Below are 21,702 nucleotides of genomic sequence, written 5' to 3'. Positions count from 1 at the left end.
TTAACGTTCAGACGTTTATAAAGGCGGTTCCGCCCAGTACTAAAGCCTCAAGTAGAATTGAATATATTTGGTGGCCACAAATATTAATAACTGTAGAATATAAACTAGATGTAAGACTTATAATAGTATAACGTTTGTGTTTGTTCTTATCGGAGTTGTTTGTGTGTACTCGTTACAATTTCTCTCTTCGGTAAGCCTACATATAGAATTGATTGTTATGTGTGTTAAATAACTGTGATAGCTGCATCGAAATTTGTTACACATTAAATTTATTGCGTAAACATTTTTTATTTATTTTATTTTTTATGATAATCGTCAATAAGACAAATCGGTTAATAAATAAATAAATATGACAAAAGACACAAAACTTATTTTGTTAAAACCGCACTAAGTTTGTTCTAAGTTCTATTCGATTTCCCCTTTTAAAATTTCCAGTGGTGCTTACTGCATGCATTAGCAGTGTTGGACATTTTTTTTATAAATTATGTAGGGTACACCACTGGAACACAAACAAATTGGTAGGGGAACCCGGGTGGACATTAATTTGAACGTGTAAAGCCCCCCCCCCCCCCCCGTAAAAAGAAAAAAAGGAAAAAAAGGGTTTCATTTAATGAGAACTTTTAATTATTTCAGATTATTGTGCCCTCTGCAGGTGTAAATGGAGCAGGTTGCCTTTTGCGCCCTCAATAGTTTATAATGCGCCAGTCAACAATCAATGGCGGAATATTTAATGTAAACAAAATCTCCTAAACTTCTTCTCGCAATATCTCCTTCAAGAGCCTCCATAAATGCCTCATGAACTGGTCATCAATTGCGGAAGTATCACTCCATGTTTTAAAGGTATGTTGTGTAGCTGTCTCATCCGAAAAACATACATTTTAGGGTGGTTTCTTTTTCTTCAAGTTTGTTATGACACTTGTCTTCATTGATTGTGTGCTACACTTTTAACCATGGAAACCCAGAACGCGAACACAGTCCTGTCAAAAAGTCAGTCCTATATATGTCGGTGTCAGGGTCATTTCAACAGAGATAACTTGGTATTCTGAATTTTCATTCTTTGTATAGGCGCAGTCCATAGTCAGGATAGTGTTTTTTTTTGTGCATTAAATATTAGCTACACATCTACTCTCAGCATGCTCAAGGGAAGGTACACGTTTGGTAATTACTCAAAACATGGAGGTAGAATCATTAACTTAAAAACTGACTTAACGAGCACTGGAGAGCTGTTGGTAGTATAAAACATTGTGGAAAAAAAGACTCCCTCTGAAGTAACGTAGGTTTTTGAGAAAGAGGTAATTTCTCACTAAAATATTAAAAGACGAACTAGCTAGAAGTCTTTTATTCCTTCCTATCTGAAAGCACACAAATTCATCCAACAAGGGTGTTCTTTCCTTCATCATTTTCTCAAAACTTCGATGACCAATTGAGCCTACATTTTCACAGGCTTGTTATTTTATGGTTATGATGGGATACACCAAGTGAGAACACTGGTCTTTGACAATTACCAAACGTGTACAGTGCCTTTAATTAGCCCAGAACATGCAGAGCTGTTGTAGATTTGTGTATACACACTCACTCTCACTAGTCTCAGCCCAGAACTTGCAGAACTGAGATTGGAGTCCCAAATGATCATTGGTTTGATTCGTGATGAGTTTTGTCTGAGATTGACATTTTGACAAGCCTGACATATGTATTTTACTCCTCCATGAGTAAACACTGCTTATAACTTTGTGAGTGGGTGAAACACAAACAAATTTTTCTTTACCACAGGCCCAAATTTAACATCAGGTTATTTCATAATAAATTTTGAATTGATCATTTAAACAATTTTCAGCTTTTGGGCATTTTTTTTTTTTATGTTTTTGGGGGGTTTACAACCAACTCATGAACATTATTTTCCAGAAAATATTGCTGTTGGACAAAACAATATTTGGGAGAGCTGCCTTCAAGATTTTCACTGTCCACCCATTTTTCTCAAAGAATGCATTTTTTAGGCATTTGTTAATTTCTTGTTATTATTGTGTAATTATAGGTTTTGGTATACCTGGCAATCAAAGTCCATTCATCTTCAGAATATCTTTCATCAGTAAATCCCAATAACATGGTAAGTTAAGCATCAATAACAATAATGAATTATTTGGTCCAAAACCATAACCAAAAATTACAGATTTGTTTCCTTGGTTCACGACACCGTCTTGTAAGATTTTTTGTAAGATTTTTTTTATCAGAAACTGTTTTTCCGGGTGGTGTAATTTTTTCAGATTGGTTGAATTATAGGGGAGAAACAAGTTTTTGGGTGCAATATGTCACTGTCTTGCAAAGTTTTCTTTCAGAATTATTTGTTGATCGATGGTGTAAATTTGTTCAGATTGGTTGAGTTTTAGAGGAGAAACAATTTTTTTGTGCAATATGTCACTGTCTTGCAAAGTTTTCTTTCAGTAACTGTTTGTTGATCGATGGTATAATTTTTTTCAGATTAGTTGAATTCTAGGGGAAAGACAAGTTTTTGGGTGCAAAGTTTTTATCTTCCAAGTTTTCTTGTAGAAATATCTTAAACGATGGTGTAAATTTTTGCAGATTGGTTGAATTATAGGGGAGAAACAAGTTTTGTATTGCACTTTCACTGTCTTGCACATTTTTTTCCAGACATTTTATGGGCATCGATGGTGTCAATTTTTTTCAGATTGGTTGAATTCTAGGGGAAAGACAAAGTTTTGAGTGCGAAGTCACTATCATGCAAAGTTTTCTTTTAGAAATGCTTTTTTGATCGATGATGTAAATTTTTTCCGACTAGTTGATTTTTAGGTGAAAACAAGTTTTTAGGTGCATCCTACTGTCTTGCAAAATTATTGCTCAGAAATATTTTTTCATCAATGTATTAATGTTTTTCAGATTGGTTGAACTTTAGAGGAGAACATTTTTTCTGGTCTTGTCTTTCATAAATGTCTTTTTTTCTTTTCTCTATAATGCCACATTTTCTCAGATTGGTAGGATTTAAGGGGAGAAACAAGTTTGTTGGGGTGCATTGTCACTTGAATACAAAGTTGTTATTCAGAAAGAAAGAAAGAAAAAAATATCAGTGGTAAAGTTGGTGTAACACGTTTTGGGTGCAATTTCTTTATCTTGCAAGGCTGTCATTCAGAATAAAACAGTTTCTCGGTGGTGTCAATTTTTTCCAGATTAGTTGAATTTTAAGGGAGAAACAAGTTTTGCAGTGCAATTTTTTTTTAAGTGGTATCAATTTTGTTCAGATGAGGAGTTAAGTTTCTGCAATGTTTTTTCTTTTTTCTTGGTGCGGTTGGTGTCAATATTACCAGTGTGGTTAAATTCAGCAACAGAAACATTTGCCAGGTGGGGTGCAATATCAGAGAAACATAACTAGTTTTGTCAATTTAATGCTAAGTAAAATTTGATTCATGTTTTGATATCTTTTTGGTTGTAGATTATGCTCTTATGATAAAGGACCGAAGTCATCCCAATTGTGGCTCTCTTGAATCCAACAAAGAAAGCAACACTTTGTGGACCCTCAACCATTGGAGCCTACCTCACCTGACATTGTGTAGAAATCATTGCTGATTTGAGGTTGTAGATTATTGTGCAAGAGACCCTGCTACAGTTTGTCATCCCTCTTGACTCTTGTGGAGTAGTCTTGGCTCAAGATGCTCATGTTGTTTATTATCTTGAAAGATCTCTTGAGTGGTCGAATAGGGCACCGCTATCAACCGCAAATCATGGAATGGAGTATGGGAAGATATTTATAATGTGAGTCTTGAGCCAAGACTAATGTTGACTCTGAATACTAAAGGATCTTGGCAATCCAGCTTTGAGGGAGTACTCTTTGTATTAGACCTGATTCCTACTGCGACAGTAACATTCTGACTCCTACATGGACAGCGACTTTTGGATTCTTACATGGACAGCAAGATTTGGATTCCCACATGGACAGCAACTGTTGGATTCTGTATACATTGACATAGCAACGTTTGGATTCCTTTATGGACAGCAACATCTCATTCCTACGTGGACAGCAACATTTGGATTCATGGGCAGCAAAGTCTGATTCCTAGCAACATCTGATTCTGACATGGACAGCACAACTTGTTTCCCACATGGACAATTTTTAACACATATCTGTGTAAACTAGTAAAGGGAATCTTAGTCCAAAAAAAACCAAAAACAATTTGAGACCAATATGATTCAATTGAAGACGCTGCAGCTGATTTCACAAACTTAGGATTTCATCCAACTTAAGATGGGTTTAATCCGTCCTACGTCTTTAGATACAAAACTGAACTCATCCCAACTCCTGGGGATTAATCCTAAGTTAGATAGAGTTTGGTGAAATCGACGGCTGGATGCATAAAATAACAAATCTGTAAAAATTTGGCCTCAATTGGTCATCAAAGTTGCAAGAAAATAATGAAACAAATGCCCATTATTGCATGCTTTAACTTTGTGTGCTTGTAAATGCATAAAAGGCTGCAGTCCTGCTGAAGCCTTTTATTATTTGAGTGAGAAATTACCTCTTATGCAATAACTACATTACTCCATTGCTCGTTCATAAATACCAAGTCAGTTTTTATGCTAACACTTATTTCTGTTATGTCCAGTGCCCCAAAAAAGCCAGAACGATAATCACAAATATCCATTATCCATGAATGACTGTTATCATCATCAGCTTATAGTACTCTGCTTTTTAAATAGATGAGTTTTACTTCATCATGTTTTAAAAAGAAAAAAATCAAACTGTTCTTATTTAGTTATCCATATCAAACTTGCATTTAAAATCAAACTAAATTTTGTAGGACTTTGAAATGGTCACCCGAGCAATTAAAATGTTCAGTGACAGTGTACTTTACATGAATTCATGATATTTCCATATCAGTGTTAATATTATTTGATGTCAAAATTTACTGTTAAAAGCTGATTATAGATACTCTAGATATTTAATTAAAAATTAACAATTACGTTTATTTATGTTAAATGAATAAAAATGGTACACTATGAAGAATCTAAACCTTTTTTGTGTGATTGTTGTCATTTTGTTGTAAAACCTGTTTTTATTTGTTTAAAAAGATTTATTTGATTCATAAAACGAAACAAACATATGCACATAAAAACAATCTAAGCTTTTTCACATTTTATTATTTAAAAAACAGAGAAACAAGTTTATTTTTCCTTTTGGCCGAGTATTTCGTTAAAATGAATAAATAGTTACCAACTGAGGGGGCTTTTTTGGGTTAGTCTTGATTCAAGAATGTAGTAGTAGTATCGTCACAAGAGGGCGCGCTTCCACACTCGATTGCTACACCGTATGTTTATACGTACATCACATTTCAGTCTAATATTTACGACATCGAAAAATTTTGCTCCAACCCGGCAGACGCCATAGCCTAGTGGATAAGGAGATGGCTTCGGAGGACAACATTAGAGACTTCGCGCGGGTTCGAGCCCCGACAAGGACAGCACCAGCCTGGACGGACAACTCTGGAGATCAACACGGACACCACAGGACCCAAGGCGAGGAGACAACATGGTGGAGATGCACAGGAGGGAGGCGTGGACACGAGGAGAGAGAGAGAGAGGGGTGGTGGTGGTGGACCGGGCAGGAAAGTGGAGACGAGATTTTTTTTTTAATTAAATTTTATTTATTTTTAATTAAAAAAAATAAAAAAATAAAAAATTAACGGTGAATGGATTTCCTAAAATCGCCTGAAACGCACGCTCGTTAATTTTTTTCATTTTCCATTAAAAAAAAATTAAAATTGTAAAAATTTACAAAAATCACCACTAATTTTTTCTTTTTTTCATTTCATTTTCTTAAAATCGCCTGAAACGCATGCTCGTTAATTTTTGTGGTAATCAAATTTTTTTTCCTAAAAAAAACACTGAAAATGACTGAAATTGACAGTTAAAACCTTCATAACACCTCCTTAAACAGTGCAGAATACACTCCAGAGTGTCCTATTAACATTCTACATGAAATATGCATTCAGGGGACAATTTTGTTAACAGGAAAGTGTCTGATTTTAATAATTAATTGCTCATAATGACTCTAAAACGGCACTTAGCGCAAATAGTTGTGCTAAAAATTTTGAGTTGCACAGAACGCACGTTCGTGTAATGACTTCTAACCTTCAAACTTCTTATTTTTAAGTGTTACAGATAGTATGATCTACTTAACTGTGAATTACACAGCTGTTGTATTAAATAAGCTTGTTTAAAAAGGGCCATTTTGCACATAAAACCTTGATAACTTATCCGCTAAGTGTTGTAAACAAACAAGTGTGTGAAGAAATTAGTCTGGTACCTACATTGAGAATACTGTTGTATAATTAATAAGAGACAGGGAGCCAGACATCAAAAGTTGTGGCCAAAACTTGTATGGAAGCTTAGAAAGACCATCTGCATTGCCAAGTTTCCAAGTTAAATACATCAAAGAAATATACAAAATTAGACAACTCTGTATTTTGGGGTTCTCATGGATTAGTGGAATCTACTTTTCAAGATAAAATGGTGGAAAGATACAATACAGTATTTTCAGCACTAAGCATAAAACTTTATGGAAATGCAGATGTTCACTCTAAGTTTCCATATATACGCATTCTGTTTAAAACTAAAGGCCCTGCTCGGTTTGTACAATGTTTTGCAGATAAATATCATCATGCGTGATACAAGCACATCAAATTTACACATATAAAAACCAAACTAGGTATTTAAAACATGTTTTGACTCTGTCTGACCTGTGTTTAATTTTGCATATAATTATGAGGTTGCATGATTTTTTACTTCATTGCTTTTTATTCATTAAAAAGTGTTTAGTCAAAGCTAGTAGCCCTATGATTTCTGAATTTCATAAACCATGATTCAGGCCTGATGCTTGTAAGGGCAAGACAGCTTTTTACTCAGTAAAACGCAAGAGTATGAGGGAAATTTGAACTAGAACTGACACAACATTTAGGGCACTGAGGCAATGACAAAGACCGTGTGCATGGAGGCAATTGCTGCATAAATTGTCTCCGCCAAGTATCGGGCCTGATGATTCAAAGGAATTATCAAAAGTAAACAACAATATTCAGCAAAATTTTTGCTTCTTAACAAAAACAGGCACATAGGGCTGTACATGGTAAAGATCTGTTTATGCAGTACATCTTTGCTTTGAATTCAATTCATAGCTTTTAAAATAAACAACAGCTTTGTTTATCAAGTTGTAAACAGTAAAGACTGATATCTGAGTGGGTTTTTTAAAAGTCAACGTAAACAGATCTTTTCACAATAACTAAAACTCACTACGTGAGACGTACCTGAACATAGTATTGAATGAATCACAAAGTTGAACTGAATTAGCTTAAGACGCTGAGAAAATGACGTACTTGATGAGATCATGATGAGGCAGCATCTCACAGGCTCTCGTCAGTCAAGCTGGCACATATTTCATACCAAGGCTTGTCATCATGTTGAGTGTTCTATAAACAGAAATTAAAAGGACTGCATGAATTACATGTCAAGAGGAAAACAGTTGCATATTGTATACAGATGTTATTCAGTTTGTAAAACAGGGGTTGATGATTAGTGGTGGATCCAGATTGGCAGAAAAGTGTTGTACATCTCAAAGGGGTGATCATTTTGTGGACAGATCAAGAACATGTCAGGGTGCATAATTGGCATTGATACAGTTTTGAAGTACATGTACAAGGGATAATTACATTGGTGACGGGTCTAACAAAAAAACGTGTGAACTACACTCTTGGCATTACCACTTCAAACAAATCTGTTTCCATTTGTCTACTGTTCTTAAACCCGTCCAATACTATTACATCTTTCACTCCAAATACAACGTATGATCATTTTGTGGGGTGTCGTGGCTGTCTGGATAAAAGCACCAAACTCAAGCCCTGATGCTTCTGTTCAGCAGAGTGTGGGTTCGAATCCCGGTCATGACACTTGTGTCCCTGAGCAAGACATTTAACTACAATTTCTTCTCTCCACCTAGGGGTAAATGGGTACCTGTGAGGGCAGAGATGGTTTTGTGATTGATTTAGCCGAGTAGCGAATATAATTGTCGCACAGGCTGTATACTCCCCAGGGAGTTGAGATGGTTTAAGAAATGATATAAGGCCCAGTGACTAGAGTTAATAATGTCGGAAGCACTTTGAGATGCCCTTGGGTGTGAAAAGTGCTATATGAAAACTGGTTATTATTATTATTTTGGGGACAGGTCCACTAACAGCAGACAATTGGTGTGCATCTCTTCTCGGGTGTGGCAGAACATGGTCAGAACAAAACTTTTTAGATATCCAAAGTACTGTGAAGCAGCCGCTCATGACTAGAGGCCTCATCCACTTCCATGAGACCAGGGATAGCCTACCATTTGGTGGTTTAAACAGGGGGCAGGTTGTGATGATCTGTTGTTTGCACCATAATTGCAATGGTACAGATTTAATGTACAGATTTGAAGTATTTGGTGACGGGTCTAGAAAAACAGAGTAAGTGTTTTGCAAGTTGGCATTGACCAGACCTTGACAGAGATTTGAAGTACAAGATGTAATAATATTGAGGACAGGTATTAAGAACATGGAAAAATGGGTGCATATCTTTGGCATTGATACAGATTTGAAGTTGAACCACAGCCACCCTCCTATACCCCAGTCGGTGAGAATATAGCCCTGCCCCCTCTTACCCCAGTCAATGAGATCATAGCCCCCTAGTTGAATTATTCCATTTTATGTACAGTTTCACTTTGGCAGAGTATGGAGCGTCAGCACAGCAACCCCCCATCTGGCTGCAGACCCCCCTCCCCCCAACCAACCACTTAGAAGGGGTAACATGTTTGGGTGGGTCCTGATGGCAAAACAAGGGATGAAGTGAGAAGGGGTTACATTTGGGGGGTTGGTCTTGAAAGGCAGGAAAGTGGGGTGTAATATTTGGAATTGATAGAGGCCTAAATTAAAGGGGCCAATTGTTGAAGTTGTTTAGGAAGTAGAAGGTGTAACAAGGGGTGATGTTTCGGATTGATACAGATTTAAAGTAGATCAATTGTGCTCAATTTTGTGTGCTTTTAGATGCCTGAGAACTGAGAAAGGCTTTCTCAGATTAAAATAATCTAGTGAGAAATTACCTCTTTCTCAAAAACTACTTCAGAGGGAGTTTTCTCTCACAATGTTTTATACTATACCCTATTAACAGCTCTCTGTTACTCATTGCCTAGTAAGTTGTTATGCCTTATATTTTGAGTAATTACCAGATGTGTCCAGTACCTTCAATAGACACAAGGGCCACATTACAAATAAGTTAAAAAGTTAAAGATGTATAGCTATTGAAAACTTACTTGGTATTACAATTTGAATAAGTTGAACATTTTTTTACAAGTGTACAAAAAACGACCCACTCAAAGAATTGTTATTATATCAGAATATTTTCGGGAAAAAAATGCTGGCAACAGTTTGACATTCAAAATTGAGTTTGAGAAGTGGAAGTGGTTTACAAATGACAGACTTGATATAGAAAAGAGGAGAGCATATAATTATGGGCGGATCTAAAAAAGTGAAAAGTGGGGTGTTTGGTTGATATGGATACAATCAAATGTAGGTTGAAAAGCTAGAGGCGAGCATAAAGGGGTGGATCTTAAAAGTGAAAAGAGGGGTGTTTGGTTAATATGGATTCAAATAAACGAAGGTAGACAAGAGGAGAGCCATAAAGGAATTGAAATAAATTTTCAGATGATTTACATTCTGAACCAAATAAACTTTCCATGATCAAACTAGACTTGGTTCCAAGTCTGTGATCGTGGCTTTTGGCTTTATAGTCTACCTAATAGCCAATAAATTAATTGTCTGAAATATCGCCCTCTTGTGGATTTTTAAACCTCTGAGTTAGGGCCTTTGATAGCTAATCTGTGGGAGAGTTTTGCGTGGCTAATGTTGATAAATAGTAGTTAGCTGCTATCTCAGACTTGAAATCAAGTCTAGTATAAGACTGATAAAAATACAAACACAATCTCTTTAAAATCTGTGAATTGTTTGCGTAATCTTTTGTGTTTTAATTTTAAAACAAAATGGTCTGAGCTGTCATTGTTGATGTTTCAGCAATGAATTCACTTGCGACATGTGATTTAATATTAGTAGTTGACGTTGGGTCTGTATGCTGGTTTAAAGGACGTCTCCAGGTACAACAGTAAAATGTGTAGTTTTGCCATCTGGTCTGTGATATAGACAAAAATGTGAAAGAAACTTGGAACTAAGGTCAAGAATTTCTACAGCGAGCAAAGAGGATAAGCCTGTTCCAGGCAGTCTGACTTCTCAATGCGTACATTTATAAAGTTAAAAACATTTCCAGTCTTCCACTGAACTGACTGTTATTGTCACTGTCAGTCATTGCAGTATATATCCAGAACACGTACTCTAACAATTGTTGTTTAGATTTGTTAGGCTTGTCGTTGAATCATTGTACAGTTCCAGTTCAGTGACAGTGTCAGTGACAGTGTAACAAAAAAGGGAAAACTGGAATTGGGTTTTTATGTATTCATTACGACATGGACTGTCAAAGTACCAGGGCTAATTTCCAGTAAGACAAAGACATGTTTGACCCGAGTGTTATCCCTTTTTGTAATAGGAAGTCAGTCTCTGTTACATTCTTCCAGAGTTACAGGGCAGTGGCAGAACAACGGCCCGGGCGAAGCGACTGCCCGGCCCAACCATGGAGGAATAATTCTAAATTATTCCTCCATGGCCCAACAGAGCCACAGGGCCGCCATCCAGGACTCGCGAGTCGGAGTCAAGAAACAACAAAACTAGTTGCCCCCAAAAAACTTCCTTTGAATCATTTTTAAACAAATTGATACTCACCGAAAGATGCATTAACTTATTCTATATTGAACGATTTAAAATGGATGACTAAATGTCTACTTACAAGGATTCTGAGACCATAGAGCAAGGAACAGTCGAAGAAACGTTGATACTCCTTAGCAGACGACAATTTGTTCACTTTTGCACTTTTGACAGCTACATGACGAGTGCGCATGCGCGGACGGTTAGACCCTGGGGCGCCCTCTGTTGTCAACAGTGTTGAGATTATTTAAGTTGAGGTTAGAGGGGGCGGGGATAACTTATAATAGCCATAAACTATTGGGGGAGATTTATCAGCAAAATACAGCAAATCGAACATTTTGTCTTCTTAAATTGGGCCTCTTCTATAAGTGTTCATTCGTAATGAAAAATCGGCACCCTGGGTTGTGGGGGTATTCTTGTAGAATGGGGGGGGGGGGGGGGCAAAGAGGCAATTTCTCCTCTCAATAGAGGAATTAACAACAATAAACTTTGAGGCAAAAAAACACACACAAAACAGGACCTTTTTTCTTCTTCTTCTTTAAATAGCAAAAAAAAAAATGTCTAAAGACACATCACACATCCACATGTGTGGACTGGATGGCTTAATTTTTGAAGTGTTAGTGAGAGTTAATTTAAAGAAATGTTATGAGTAAATTGTTGGAAATAACACTACAGGGCAAGGCATTCCAGTCCTAGATGGTGGCCGGAAAAAACTGCTGCAATAGATTTTAGTCTGGGGTCGTTAAAATGCTTCCTTTTTTTGTAAAAAGATAAGAGGAAAAAAATAGCCTGCCTCTAAAAGGGAAGTGGGCGGGGACGATAAACATGTTTTTATACTTATCTGGCCTAAAACAAACTCACAATCTTATAATGAATACCAGGGTAGATTGAAGAAGTGGGGTGTTCATTTAAAATATAATTATTCTACAAAATACAACAGTAGATCTCGAAGTGTATTTCCAGGTTATTTTATTATATTTTTCAAAAGCACAAAATAAGCCAATTAAAATGCACTTTGCATTATTATACCATGATTCAAAAGAGATCTTTATATTAAGCCAAGTCACACAATTGTGTATTTTTCATGTGGTACAAAGTCAGACTGCTAATATTTTTCTAATCAAATAGCACAAAGAAATGAATAACATCCACAATTATACAAAAAACAGTAGTTTCTTAATATTTGTTTGCTTGCATTGTCTTTTTAAATGATCATACAAAGCAACACATACAGTACTAGACTTAAAGGGCCCGATTCCGAAAAGCAAAAAGCTTGCTAAGCGCAGAACTCTCTTGCTTGGCAAAAATAGGCTACCAGCCAACTGTTTGTTTACTACAAATGTGACTGGTACCCCACTAATTTCTTGCTAAGCACAATTGTTCTACTAAGCAGCTTTATGAAGCAAATTTCAAGATACTGAGCTTGCTGCTCTTGCAAAACTGCTGGCTCCCACACTACTACATGTAACTTAGTATTTGGGAGCAATTTCATGGCTCTGCTTACCATAGCAAATAATCAGCACTTACAAAAGCAGGGAATTTCCTGCCTTTGTCAAGCGAAATTTACACTCGCAGAGAAGCAGGGAATGTTTTGCTTGTGCGCCTACGTACTGCACAGGCATTTTCCGCTTACACAGCGAGAGCAGAAATTTGGTGCTTGCATAGTAAGCAGAGAATCGTGATCATAATAAGCGCAGAATTACACCCAGTTTAATTGCAAATAAAGTCATTGTATATACTTTTTTAATAATAACACAAATTTCTGGATCATCCATGCATGGGACAAAAAAATTTAATACACATGATTACAGAAAAAAAAACTGAAGTTAACAAGATATTAAATGGACTGTGTTTTATTTAAGTAAATTAGTACTTCGTTTAGTGGAAAGGTTATACAAGATTTTTGTTAAAAGAAAAACTTTGTTTACTGTTTTTTAACAGCAATGATTTCACTATAAAGTTTACATCAGCATAAATTTGCACTAGTAATCTTTTAAAAGTAGGTGGTTTGAGTTACCCTTTAAAACAATGCTATTGACCCCTTACACTGAGGTCACACATGGCAAATACCTCCCAATTGTCGGCCGTTTTGAGAATTAAATTTTTCCAAAAAGACATGTGACATGTACATTAAAATGCTTTCATAAAGCTCCTTAAGTCCCCAAAATTGCTTGAAACATTTCTCTGCTAAGCAAATATTGAGTGGGCCACCAGTCACAACAATATTAAGTAATTTGAGCTGGTAACCTGTTTCTGTTAAAGGCAGTGGACACTATTGGTAATTACTAAAAATAATTATTAGCATAAAACCTTTCTTGGTGATGGGTAATGGGGAGAGGTTTATGGTATCAAACATTGTGAGAAACAGCTCCCTCTGAAGTGCCATAGTTTTCGAGAGAGAAGTAATTTTCCATGAATTTGATTTCGAGACCTCAGATTTAGAACTTGAGGTCTCGGAATCAACCATCTAAACGCACACAACTTCGTGTGACAAGGGTGTTTTTTTCTTTCATTGTTAACTCGGAAGTTCGATGACCGATTGAGCTCAAATTTTCACAGGTTTGTTATTTTATGCATATGTTGAGATACACCAACTGTGAAGGCTAGTCTTTGACAATTACCAATAGTGTCCACTGCCTTTAAGTATTATTTTCTGTGCTTAGCACATTTTTTGTGCTTACAGGCTTTATGAGATTTGGCCCTGTGCAGTAACACACAGGAAATCCGACTCCAAACATTGCGTTATTACAAAGATGTATCAAAACAGTGAGTCGTTAACCACAGATTCTTTTCAGAACCAACACTACTCAAAAAGAGATATTCACATAGTGTTACCGCAAACCTCTCTTAGTTATATACTTCCTACATGCAAAGTTTCAGATCCTTAAAAAAATGGTTGGTGAATAGACCTGATGTGTTGGACGTACCCTTGCTGTCTCTGCGGTTGGTTGATTAATTGATTGATCGAGTTGGTCCTTGAAAAGCGTTTGTAACCGTGTGTTATAAATTGCATATGAGTAGAAATATGTTGTAACTAGAATACAATGATCCACACAAACATGCCTCCAAATTGCATGGTTTTCCTTTTACCTCGTCGACTAACACGCTTGGCCGTTTATGGGAGTAAAAAAATTGACTCCCATAAATGGCCGACGGTGTTAGTTCGCAAAGTAAAAGGAAAACTGTGCAGTTTGGAGACAAATTTGTGTTAAAACATCTTTACAACCATATGCATTTTATAACAAACGGTTACAAACGGCATTTTATAGACCAACTCGTCCGATCCAAGGCAACGTGTCCCTTTAAAGGAGGCATCGAGCTAAGGACAGTTCGTAAGTCAGACCAAAAAGGGTTGGAAGAAAATAGTCTCCAATCTTTTTGATAGTAGATTTTCATTACTGTTAAAATCTTTTTAAAAATTCATGCAAGTTTTAACTTATAAAGGCTAGAGCACCAGTTTGTTTACCTGGCAGTTAAAGTTATTTTGTTTTCCAACTATCCTGAGCTAAATCTTCTTTGGTGATTGGACGTTTAAACCACAGAGCGAGGAGAATAAGGGCGTGGCAGACATGGAGGGAGGCGGAGCTTAGAGATGTGGATGGGTAGGTATTCCAACACAACTCGATCACGCCCAAAATCAAAATCCTAACATGAGAAAAACATAAATATATAAACATTTGTGGACAAAATTTGAGTAATATTAACACAGTCTAAGGAAAATCAATTGTTTATACCTAAATCAAAGATCTGGTAGTTGTTCAGTGCTCAATATGTGAGAAAAATTTCTACTGAAAACTGGGATACAAAAACGATGCATAATAGTTTTGACAGTGAAACATTCTTTTGGAAGCTCCTATCTATTTTTTGAAGAAAAAAATCAATTCTTATACCAATGTAATAAACAATACTTACACTCTCTGTATGATTGTGAAAATGTTGGTTATGTTTGAACCAGAAAGAGTATGCACCACGCCACTACAAAAATATGCGACAATTGTCTCAATGAAATTGTGAGAAGGAATAATAATAATAAAAACAAAACTGGCTTCTTATATAGGGTGCATCATAATAATAATAATAAGACTTGTAATGCGCACATATCCACCCTGCTGGGTGTTCAAGGCGCAGTAAAAAAAAAAAAAAAAAAAAAAAAAAAAAACACAAAGAAAAACAGACACAACAAAATTAGTCATTGAAAACCTGTGACATAAGGTAAGTTTTGAGAAGAGACTTGAATTTTGCGGTACAAAGACAAGATCGAAGATTAAGTGGTAGAGAGTTCCAGATGCATGGCGCGGCTGAAGAAAAAGACCTGCATGTCCATCACTCAATGACACTCCTGGTGCTGAACAATTTATACAAATTTGTTGGTGATCTTACCTGAAGACAGATGGCAAGTTCGTCGTCCAGAGAAGGTAAGGTAACGTGTGGAAATACCAGACGTAGAATTGGTAGTGAAGTGATCTACTGAATGCCATGCCAATAAAGTTAGCTGCAAAAAGACTTCCAACAATATGTGTAGAAGGGTTAAGGAAATCATAGTTAAACAATGAAATTATAACAGAGCAATATGTGTGAATATGGATGGGCGTTTTATAAGGCTTCATTTAGCCTTCATTATGCAGAGCCCGAATCTACAGGTAAACAGGTAAACAGGTAAAGCTACAGTCGAATGAATGATTGGAGTGTTGTAGCCGAGCGGATAAAAACACCAAACTCAAGCTCTGGTGTTCCTGTTGTGACACTTGCGTCCCTGAGCAAGACATGTAACCATAATTGCTTCTCTCCACCCAGGAGTAAATGGGTACATGTGAGGGCAGTGATGGTTCTTTGATTCATTTATAGTAGCGCATATTTGTAGCATAGGCTGTATACTCCCCAGGGAACTGAGATGGTTTAAGAAACTAATTAAATGGCCCAGTGACCAGGGGTCATAATGTTTCTTGTGTGTAAGCGCTATATAAAAACAAGTTATTATTAATAATAGCTTTGATTATATGCAGGGGTGAGAGTCAATGGTGATGGAAAGGTCTGCAACTATTTAGGATCTAAATTATAAGGCATATTAAATCCAACTCAGTCCAAAGTTGGGTTGGCGTAGTATTATCTTTCCTCACCTTCCACCTCTAGGACCCCGGTTCGAATCCCACCGGGGGCACTATGTGGATAGGGTTTTCAGTCCCCACCTGATTGTGTGGGTTTTCCTCCCACATCTAGAATTGAAACCAGAATTGAATCGAAACTTCATTGCTTTTTTTTTTTTTAAAACAGGCAGACACAACAAAAATAGATTTCAGATCAAAGTCTCAACGTCAAAGATTGTAAAAGCAAGACAACCTCTCTGTCAAACCATAAGTAAGTATCAAAGGATATAATTATCTCCTATGACGATTGTCCGTTCCTCTTCTTTGGGTTTTGGTAAGAGGGCGAAAATACCTCCTCGCCTCCTGAAGAAAAAGAATAAAGAAAGAATGGATTAAAGGAACATTACAAAATTGGTAAGAAAAAAACTTGTCTGAGATCCAGATTTTCACTAACTTACACTGTCTAATGATGATAGTAGAAAACACCCCTTTGAAATATTTTTGTCTGAAATGTCATAATTGATAAGAAACTAATATCCTGTTTGGAGTTTATAGCTCGGCGAATCTATTATTCATCCTTTTTTTGGGGGGGGGGGGGATCAATGTCGTGAAATACGTGTAATCAGTTTTTAACTATTTTCTAGTGACCAAAATGGCCGATCAATCTCAAACTTTTACAGGTTTGTCAGTTTATGTATATATGGTGGATAACTGAAAGTGCTTAAACTGCCAGCAACCTCTTTGTTAGCAAGAACCAATTCTGTAATATTCCTTCCACTGGACAAGAATTAAAACGAGCAAAATCAAAATCAAATATAAGTACCTGTTCCAGCGATGTATGACGAATAAAGCTACAAGAATGATGTGTAAAGCAAGCAGCGACAACTGGAAATATCGATTCAAGAAAAATTCTTCCGATACAAATCTCCAGTTGACTGTCCATTTGAAGTAGAATTGTCGGCCAAGGTCAAAAGATCTGATAATGTATCCAGATGGATTAACTTGAAGGAACGGGACAGCAACAACGACCTGTTGAGATCAAGGTTCAAGGTTCGCGGTTCAATAATAACAATAATATTGAAGTCTTATATAGCACACGCATCCACCAAACAAGGTACTCAAGGCGCTGATTATATACAAACTTCCAGAAAGATAGGTTATTACAGTGATGAATTCTGAGATCCAATTATTTAGCACCTTATAAGGGTTTACAAGGTGCTACGGCGCATATAGCAGTGTACTAGGTTCTTTTACATGCGTTACACAACACATGGGACCAACGGTTTTACATCCCATCCGAAGGACGGAGCAATGGTAAGTGTCTTGCTTAAGGACACAAGGTTCAAAGTTCAATCATTTAGATCATAATTAATATTATGGTAATCAGATTAGGGATGATAATTCTCTTACATTTGAATAAAGAAATGGTTGAAACTTTGCCTAATGCGGATAACAAGAAGTTGCAGCAACCATGTAAAGAACTCTGAAAAGAGCCGTTGGTTTGGCCGCCAGTCAAGCACAACAAGGGTATCTCTCCAGCAGATTTTAAGCCTAAGCAGTAGCAGCAACAGTAGTAGCTGCAGCAGCAGCAGCAGCAGCAGCAGCAGTAGTAGTAGCAGTAGAAACGGCAGCAAGATAAGCAGCAGTAACATCAGCAATATTTGCAGCAGCAGCAGCAGCAGCAGTCGTAACATCAGCGGCAGCAGCAGTGTTAGCAACAACAGCAGCAGCAGTATTACCAACAAAAGCAGCAGTAATAGCAACAGCAGCAGCAGCAGTATTAGCAACAGCAGCAGCAGCAATATTAGCAACAGCAACAGTATTAGCAATAGCAGCAGCAATATTAGCAACAGCAACAGCAGCAGAATTAGCAACAGCAGCAGCAGCAATATTAGCAGCAGCAACAGCAGCAGTATTAGCAACAGTAGCAGCAGTATTAGCAACAGCAGCAGCAGCAATATTAGCAACAGCAACAGTATTAGCAATAGCAGCAGCAATATTAGCAACAGCAACAGCAGCAGAATTAGCAACAGCAGCAGCAGCAATATTAGCAGCAGCAACAGCAGCAGTATTAGCAACAGTAGCAGCAGTATTAGCAACAGCAGCAGCAGCAATATTAGTAACAGCAACAGTATTAGCAATAGCAGCAGCAATATTAGCAACAGCAACAGCAGCAGTATTAGCAACAGCCACATCAGCAATATTAGCAGCAGCAGCAGTATTAGCAACAGCATCAGCAGCAGAAACAGCAGCAGCAGTAGTAGTAGCAGCATCAGCAGTATTAGCAACAGCAATATTAGCAGCAGCAGTATTAGCAACAGCATCAGCAGCAGCAGCAACAGCAGCAGCAGTAGTAGTAGCAGCAGCAGCAGTATTAGCAACAGCCACATCAGCAACAGCAGCAGCAGCAGTTGAAGCAGCAGCAGCAATATTAGCAGCAGCAACAGCAGCAGCAACAACAATATTAGGAACAGCAGCAGCAGCAGTATTAGCAACAGCAGCAGCAGCAATATTTGCAGCAGCAGTAGTAGCAACATCAGCAGCAACAACTGTAGCAGCAGCAGTATTAGCAGCAGCAGCAGCAGTAATAGCAGCATCAGCAACAGCAGACTCAATCATTCAGAATGCTGAAACAATACCGACAGCTCAACAGGTTGCTGATTAGCTTTAGATTTTGCTGAAGTGTTTCACAAAGGGATTTGTACCTGTATGACTGCACAAATGAGTAGCCTTGGAATAGTTGCCCAGAAACCAAACTCAGTCAGTAGCAAGAGGAGTAAAGCAGGAGAGAAGAGCAGAATATTCATTTTCACTGACACAGCAATACTGAAACAAAAACATGAATGGTATTAAAAAAAGAGTTATCAAAGTAACAACATGAACAAGGCCCAATTTCATAAAGCTGTTAAAGGATTTGGGTACCTTCTCAAAATATCCGTAGATTTACATTAAACTTACAGGGTTTGAAGATAATGATAGTGGAAAGCTTCCCTTCAAATTTTACTTACTGAGGTGCTGCAGTTTTTGAGAAATGAGTAAAACAATGTCATGAAAATACGTTTGTAAATGATTAAAATAATTTTTGTCTCATGAGACGAAAATTATTTTCATGACATTGTTTTACTCATTTCCCAAAAACACCTCAGCACGTAATATTTTCAGGGAAGCTTTCTACTATCATTATCTTCCAACTGTGTAAGTTTAGTGTAAATCTGTAGACATTGTGTTTTTTGTCCTAAAAAAGTTACATAGACCCTTTAAAGGCACTGGACACTATTTGTAATTTACTCAAAATAATTGTAAGCATAAAAACCTTCTTGGTAACGAGCAATGGAGAGCTGTTGATAGTATAAAACATTATGAGAAACAAATCCCTCTGAAGTAATGCAGTTTTTGAGAAAGAAGTCATTTCTCACTAAAATATTTAATAGAATTCGAGACCTCAGCTGAGGTATCAAATTCAAGCATCTGAAAGCACACAACTTGTGCGACACAGGTGTTTTTTCTTTCATTATTCTCTTCGCAATTTCGACGACCAATTGAGTTCAAATTTTCACAGGTTTGTTATTTTATGCATATGTTAAGATACAGTGAGAAGACTGGTCTTTGACAATTACTATAAGGTGTCCAGTGCCTTTAAGCAAAAAATACAATTTCTTTGCACCAGTTGCAACAATGTGAGCCTCATGGAATTTCGGCTGGTTTAAGCAAGATTTTTCTATGCTTAACAAGTTTTTATGCTTACAGGCTTTAAGAAATATGCCCCAACTTGGTGCAGGGTACCTAAAAGTCCCGTACCCCACTAACATAACTCGGACCCTCCTACAGATACACATTCAATGATGCCTCAAAAACAGTAACCAAATACTACACTTTCCTATCATTATATTTGTCCGATAGTTGATCCGTGCCGCATATTGCTGATATTGACCTGGGCCATTTAAGCCTGTAAGCACACAAAATTGCTTAGCACAAACAAATTTTGCTTAGCAAAAATAAGTTACCGGCCAAAATACCATAAAGTTACCATTGATGTGACTGGTACCCCACTCATTTCTTGCCTAGCGAGGTTCTGCGACTTACAATATGAGCAAACTCACATATTTTCACAAAAAATACTGGTGCTCATTATGAGCCTTTGTTGTATTTCCTGACCTCAATCTAATTCTGAAGTCTCGAAATCAAATACATGGGAAATTACTTCTTTCTTGAAAACTTTGTTACTTCAGAGGGAGCCGTTTCTCACAATGTTTTATACTATCAACAGCTCCCCATTACTTGTTACCAAGTAAGGTTTTCTGCAAATAATTATTTTGAGTAATTACCAATAGTGTCCACTGCCTTTAAAGGCACTGGGTTGGATTTCACAAAGAGTTAGACTAGTTTTATAGCGAGTTAGGACGAGTTACTCGTCCTATCTTAACTAGTCCTAACTGCCACACGTTTTAAATATCTCCTAGGTTAGGACTAGTCCTAACTCTTTGTGAAAATCGACCCCTGGACACATTTGGTAATTGTCAAAGACCAGTAATCCCACTTGGTGTATCCCAACAAATGCATAAAATAACATAAAATTTTGAAATTTGGGCTTAATTGGTCATCGCAGCTGCTAGAAAATAATGAAAGAAAAGACACCCTTGTTGCACAACTTTGTTGAGTGAGAATTTACCTCATTCTCAAAACTATGTTACTTCAGAGTGAGTTGTTTCTCACAATGTTTTATATCAACAGCTCTCCATTGCACGCTACCATGTCAGTTTTTATGCTAACAATATTTTGAGTAACTACCAATAGTGTCCAGTGCCTTTAAGCTACTTTCTTATATTTAAACCGACCATTCTATTTGCCTTACCTGAACCAAAAGCAGCCCCAGTTCCATCTTCCATCCATAAAAAGATTTATTGACAGATAAAGGAAAAGCATCGCCACGGGATCATTGAACAGCCGTAAGATGTAGATGGAGTGGATACGATAAGACGCACAGCACATAAAGAATAAGACGTACGGCGGAACCTACACAACAGGGTATTGAAAAACAAAAAGTAAGTAGTTTAAACCTGCAAATTCCTTTCTTGTACTCAAAAAAAAACCAAAAACCTGAGACAATTGGTGGCAGGGTCTTGGCCATGCAATATAGTGCACCAATGGCAATGACCAGGAGCACCAAGGCAATGGCCTTGGGCACTATGGTAATGGCCATGGGTATGTACACAATGACCAGGGCGCCAAGGCAATGGCCAGGGATACCAAGGGAATGGCCTTGGCCACCTAGGTGATGGCCAGGGGTATATACACATTGACCAGGGCACCAAGGCAATGGCCAGGAGCACCATGGCAATGGCCAGGGGCATTATACACAATGGCCTGGAGCACCAAGGCAATGGCCAGGAATAACAAGGCAATGTCCTTGGCCACCAAGTTGATTGCCAAGGTTATGTACGCAATGACCAGGGGCACCAAGGCGATTTCCTTGGCCACCAAGGTGATGGCCAGGGGTATGTACGCAATGACCAGGGGCACCAAGGCAATAGCCTTGGCCACCAACGTATGACCAGGGGTATATACGCAATGACCAGGGTGCCAAGGAAATGGCCGGAGCATTAAGGCAATAACCAGGGGCACCAAGGCAATGTCCTTGGCCTCCAAGGTGATTGCCAGGGTTATGTACGCAATGACCAGGGGCACCAAGGCAATGGCCAGGGGCACCACGGCAATTTCCTTGGCCACCAAGGTGATGGCCAGGGGTATATTACCCAATGACCAGGGCACCAAGGCAATGACCAGGGGCATTA

The 21,702-nt window shown here is 37.6% G+C and overlaps 1 protein-coding gene and 1 long non-coding RNA gene across 3 annotated transcripts in view; one reads left to right on the top strand and one right to left on the bottom strand.

Moving 5' to 3' along the window:
* Positions 1-705: 705 nt before the first annotated feature.
* On the top strand, positions 706-4,994 carry LOC139950725 (uncharacterized). Its single transcript, XR_011787697.1, has 3 exons — positions 706-840; positions 2,033-2,104; positions 3,443-4,994. It is a non-coding gene; the product is annotated as an uncharacterized lncRNA (long non-coding RNA).
* A 7,893-nt stretch (positions 4,995-12,887) lies between these two features.
* LOC139950720 (dol-P-Man:Man(5)GlcNAc(2)-PP-Dol alpha-1,3-mannosyltransferase-like) overlaps positions 12,888-21,702 on the bottom strand; it is a 65,995-nt gene continuing 57,180 nt past the window's right edge. For both annotated transcript variants that reach the window (XM_071949510.1, XM_071949509.1), the window contains exons 4-9: positions 20,763-20,923; positions 18,616-18,736; positions 16,734-16,939; positions 16,200-16,273; positions 15,207-15,342; positions 12,888-14,471 (exon numbers count right to left, since the gene is read on the bottom strand). In XM_071949510.1, the coding sequence (XP_071805611.1) occupies positions 14,306-14,471; positions 15,207-15,342; positions 16,200-16,273; positions 16,734-16,939; positions 18,616-18,736; positions 20,763-20,923 (864 nt within the window). In that variant the 3' untranslated portion in view covers positions 12,888-14,305. The remainder of the gene's footprint in view (positions 14,472-15,206; positions 15,343-16,199; positions 16,274-16,733; positions 16,940-18,615; positions 18,737-20,762; positions 20,924-21,702) is intronic.

This window comes from Asterias amurensis, chromosome 18 (genome assembly GCF_032118995.1).
Source record: "Asterias amurensis chromosome 18, ASM3211899v1".
NCBI lineage: Eukaryota > Metazoa > Echinodermata > Asteroidea > Forcipulatida > Asteriidae > Asterias > Asterias amurensis.
The sequence above is the reverse complement of the archived record's forward strand: the minus strand, read 5'-3'. Positions and strand labels throughout refer to the sequence as shown.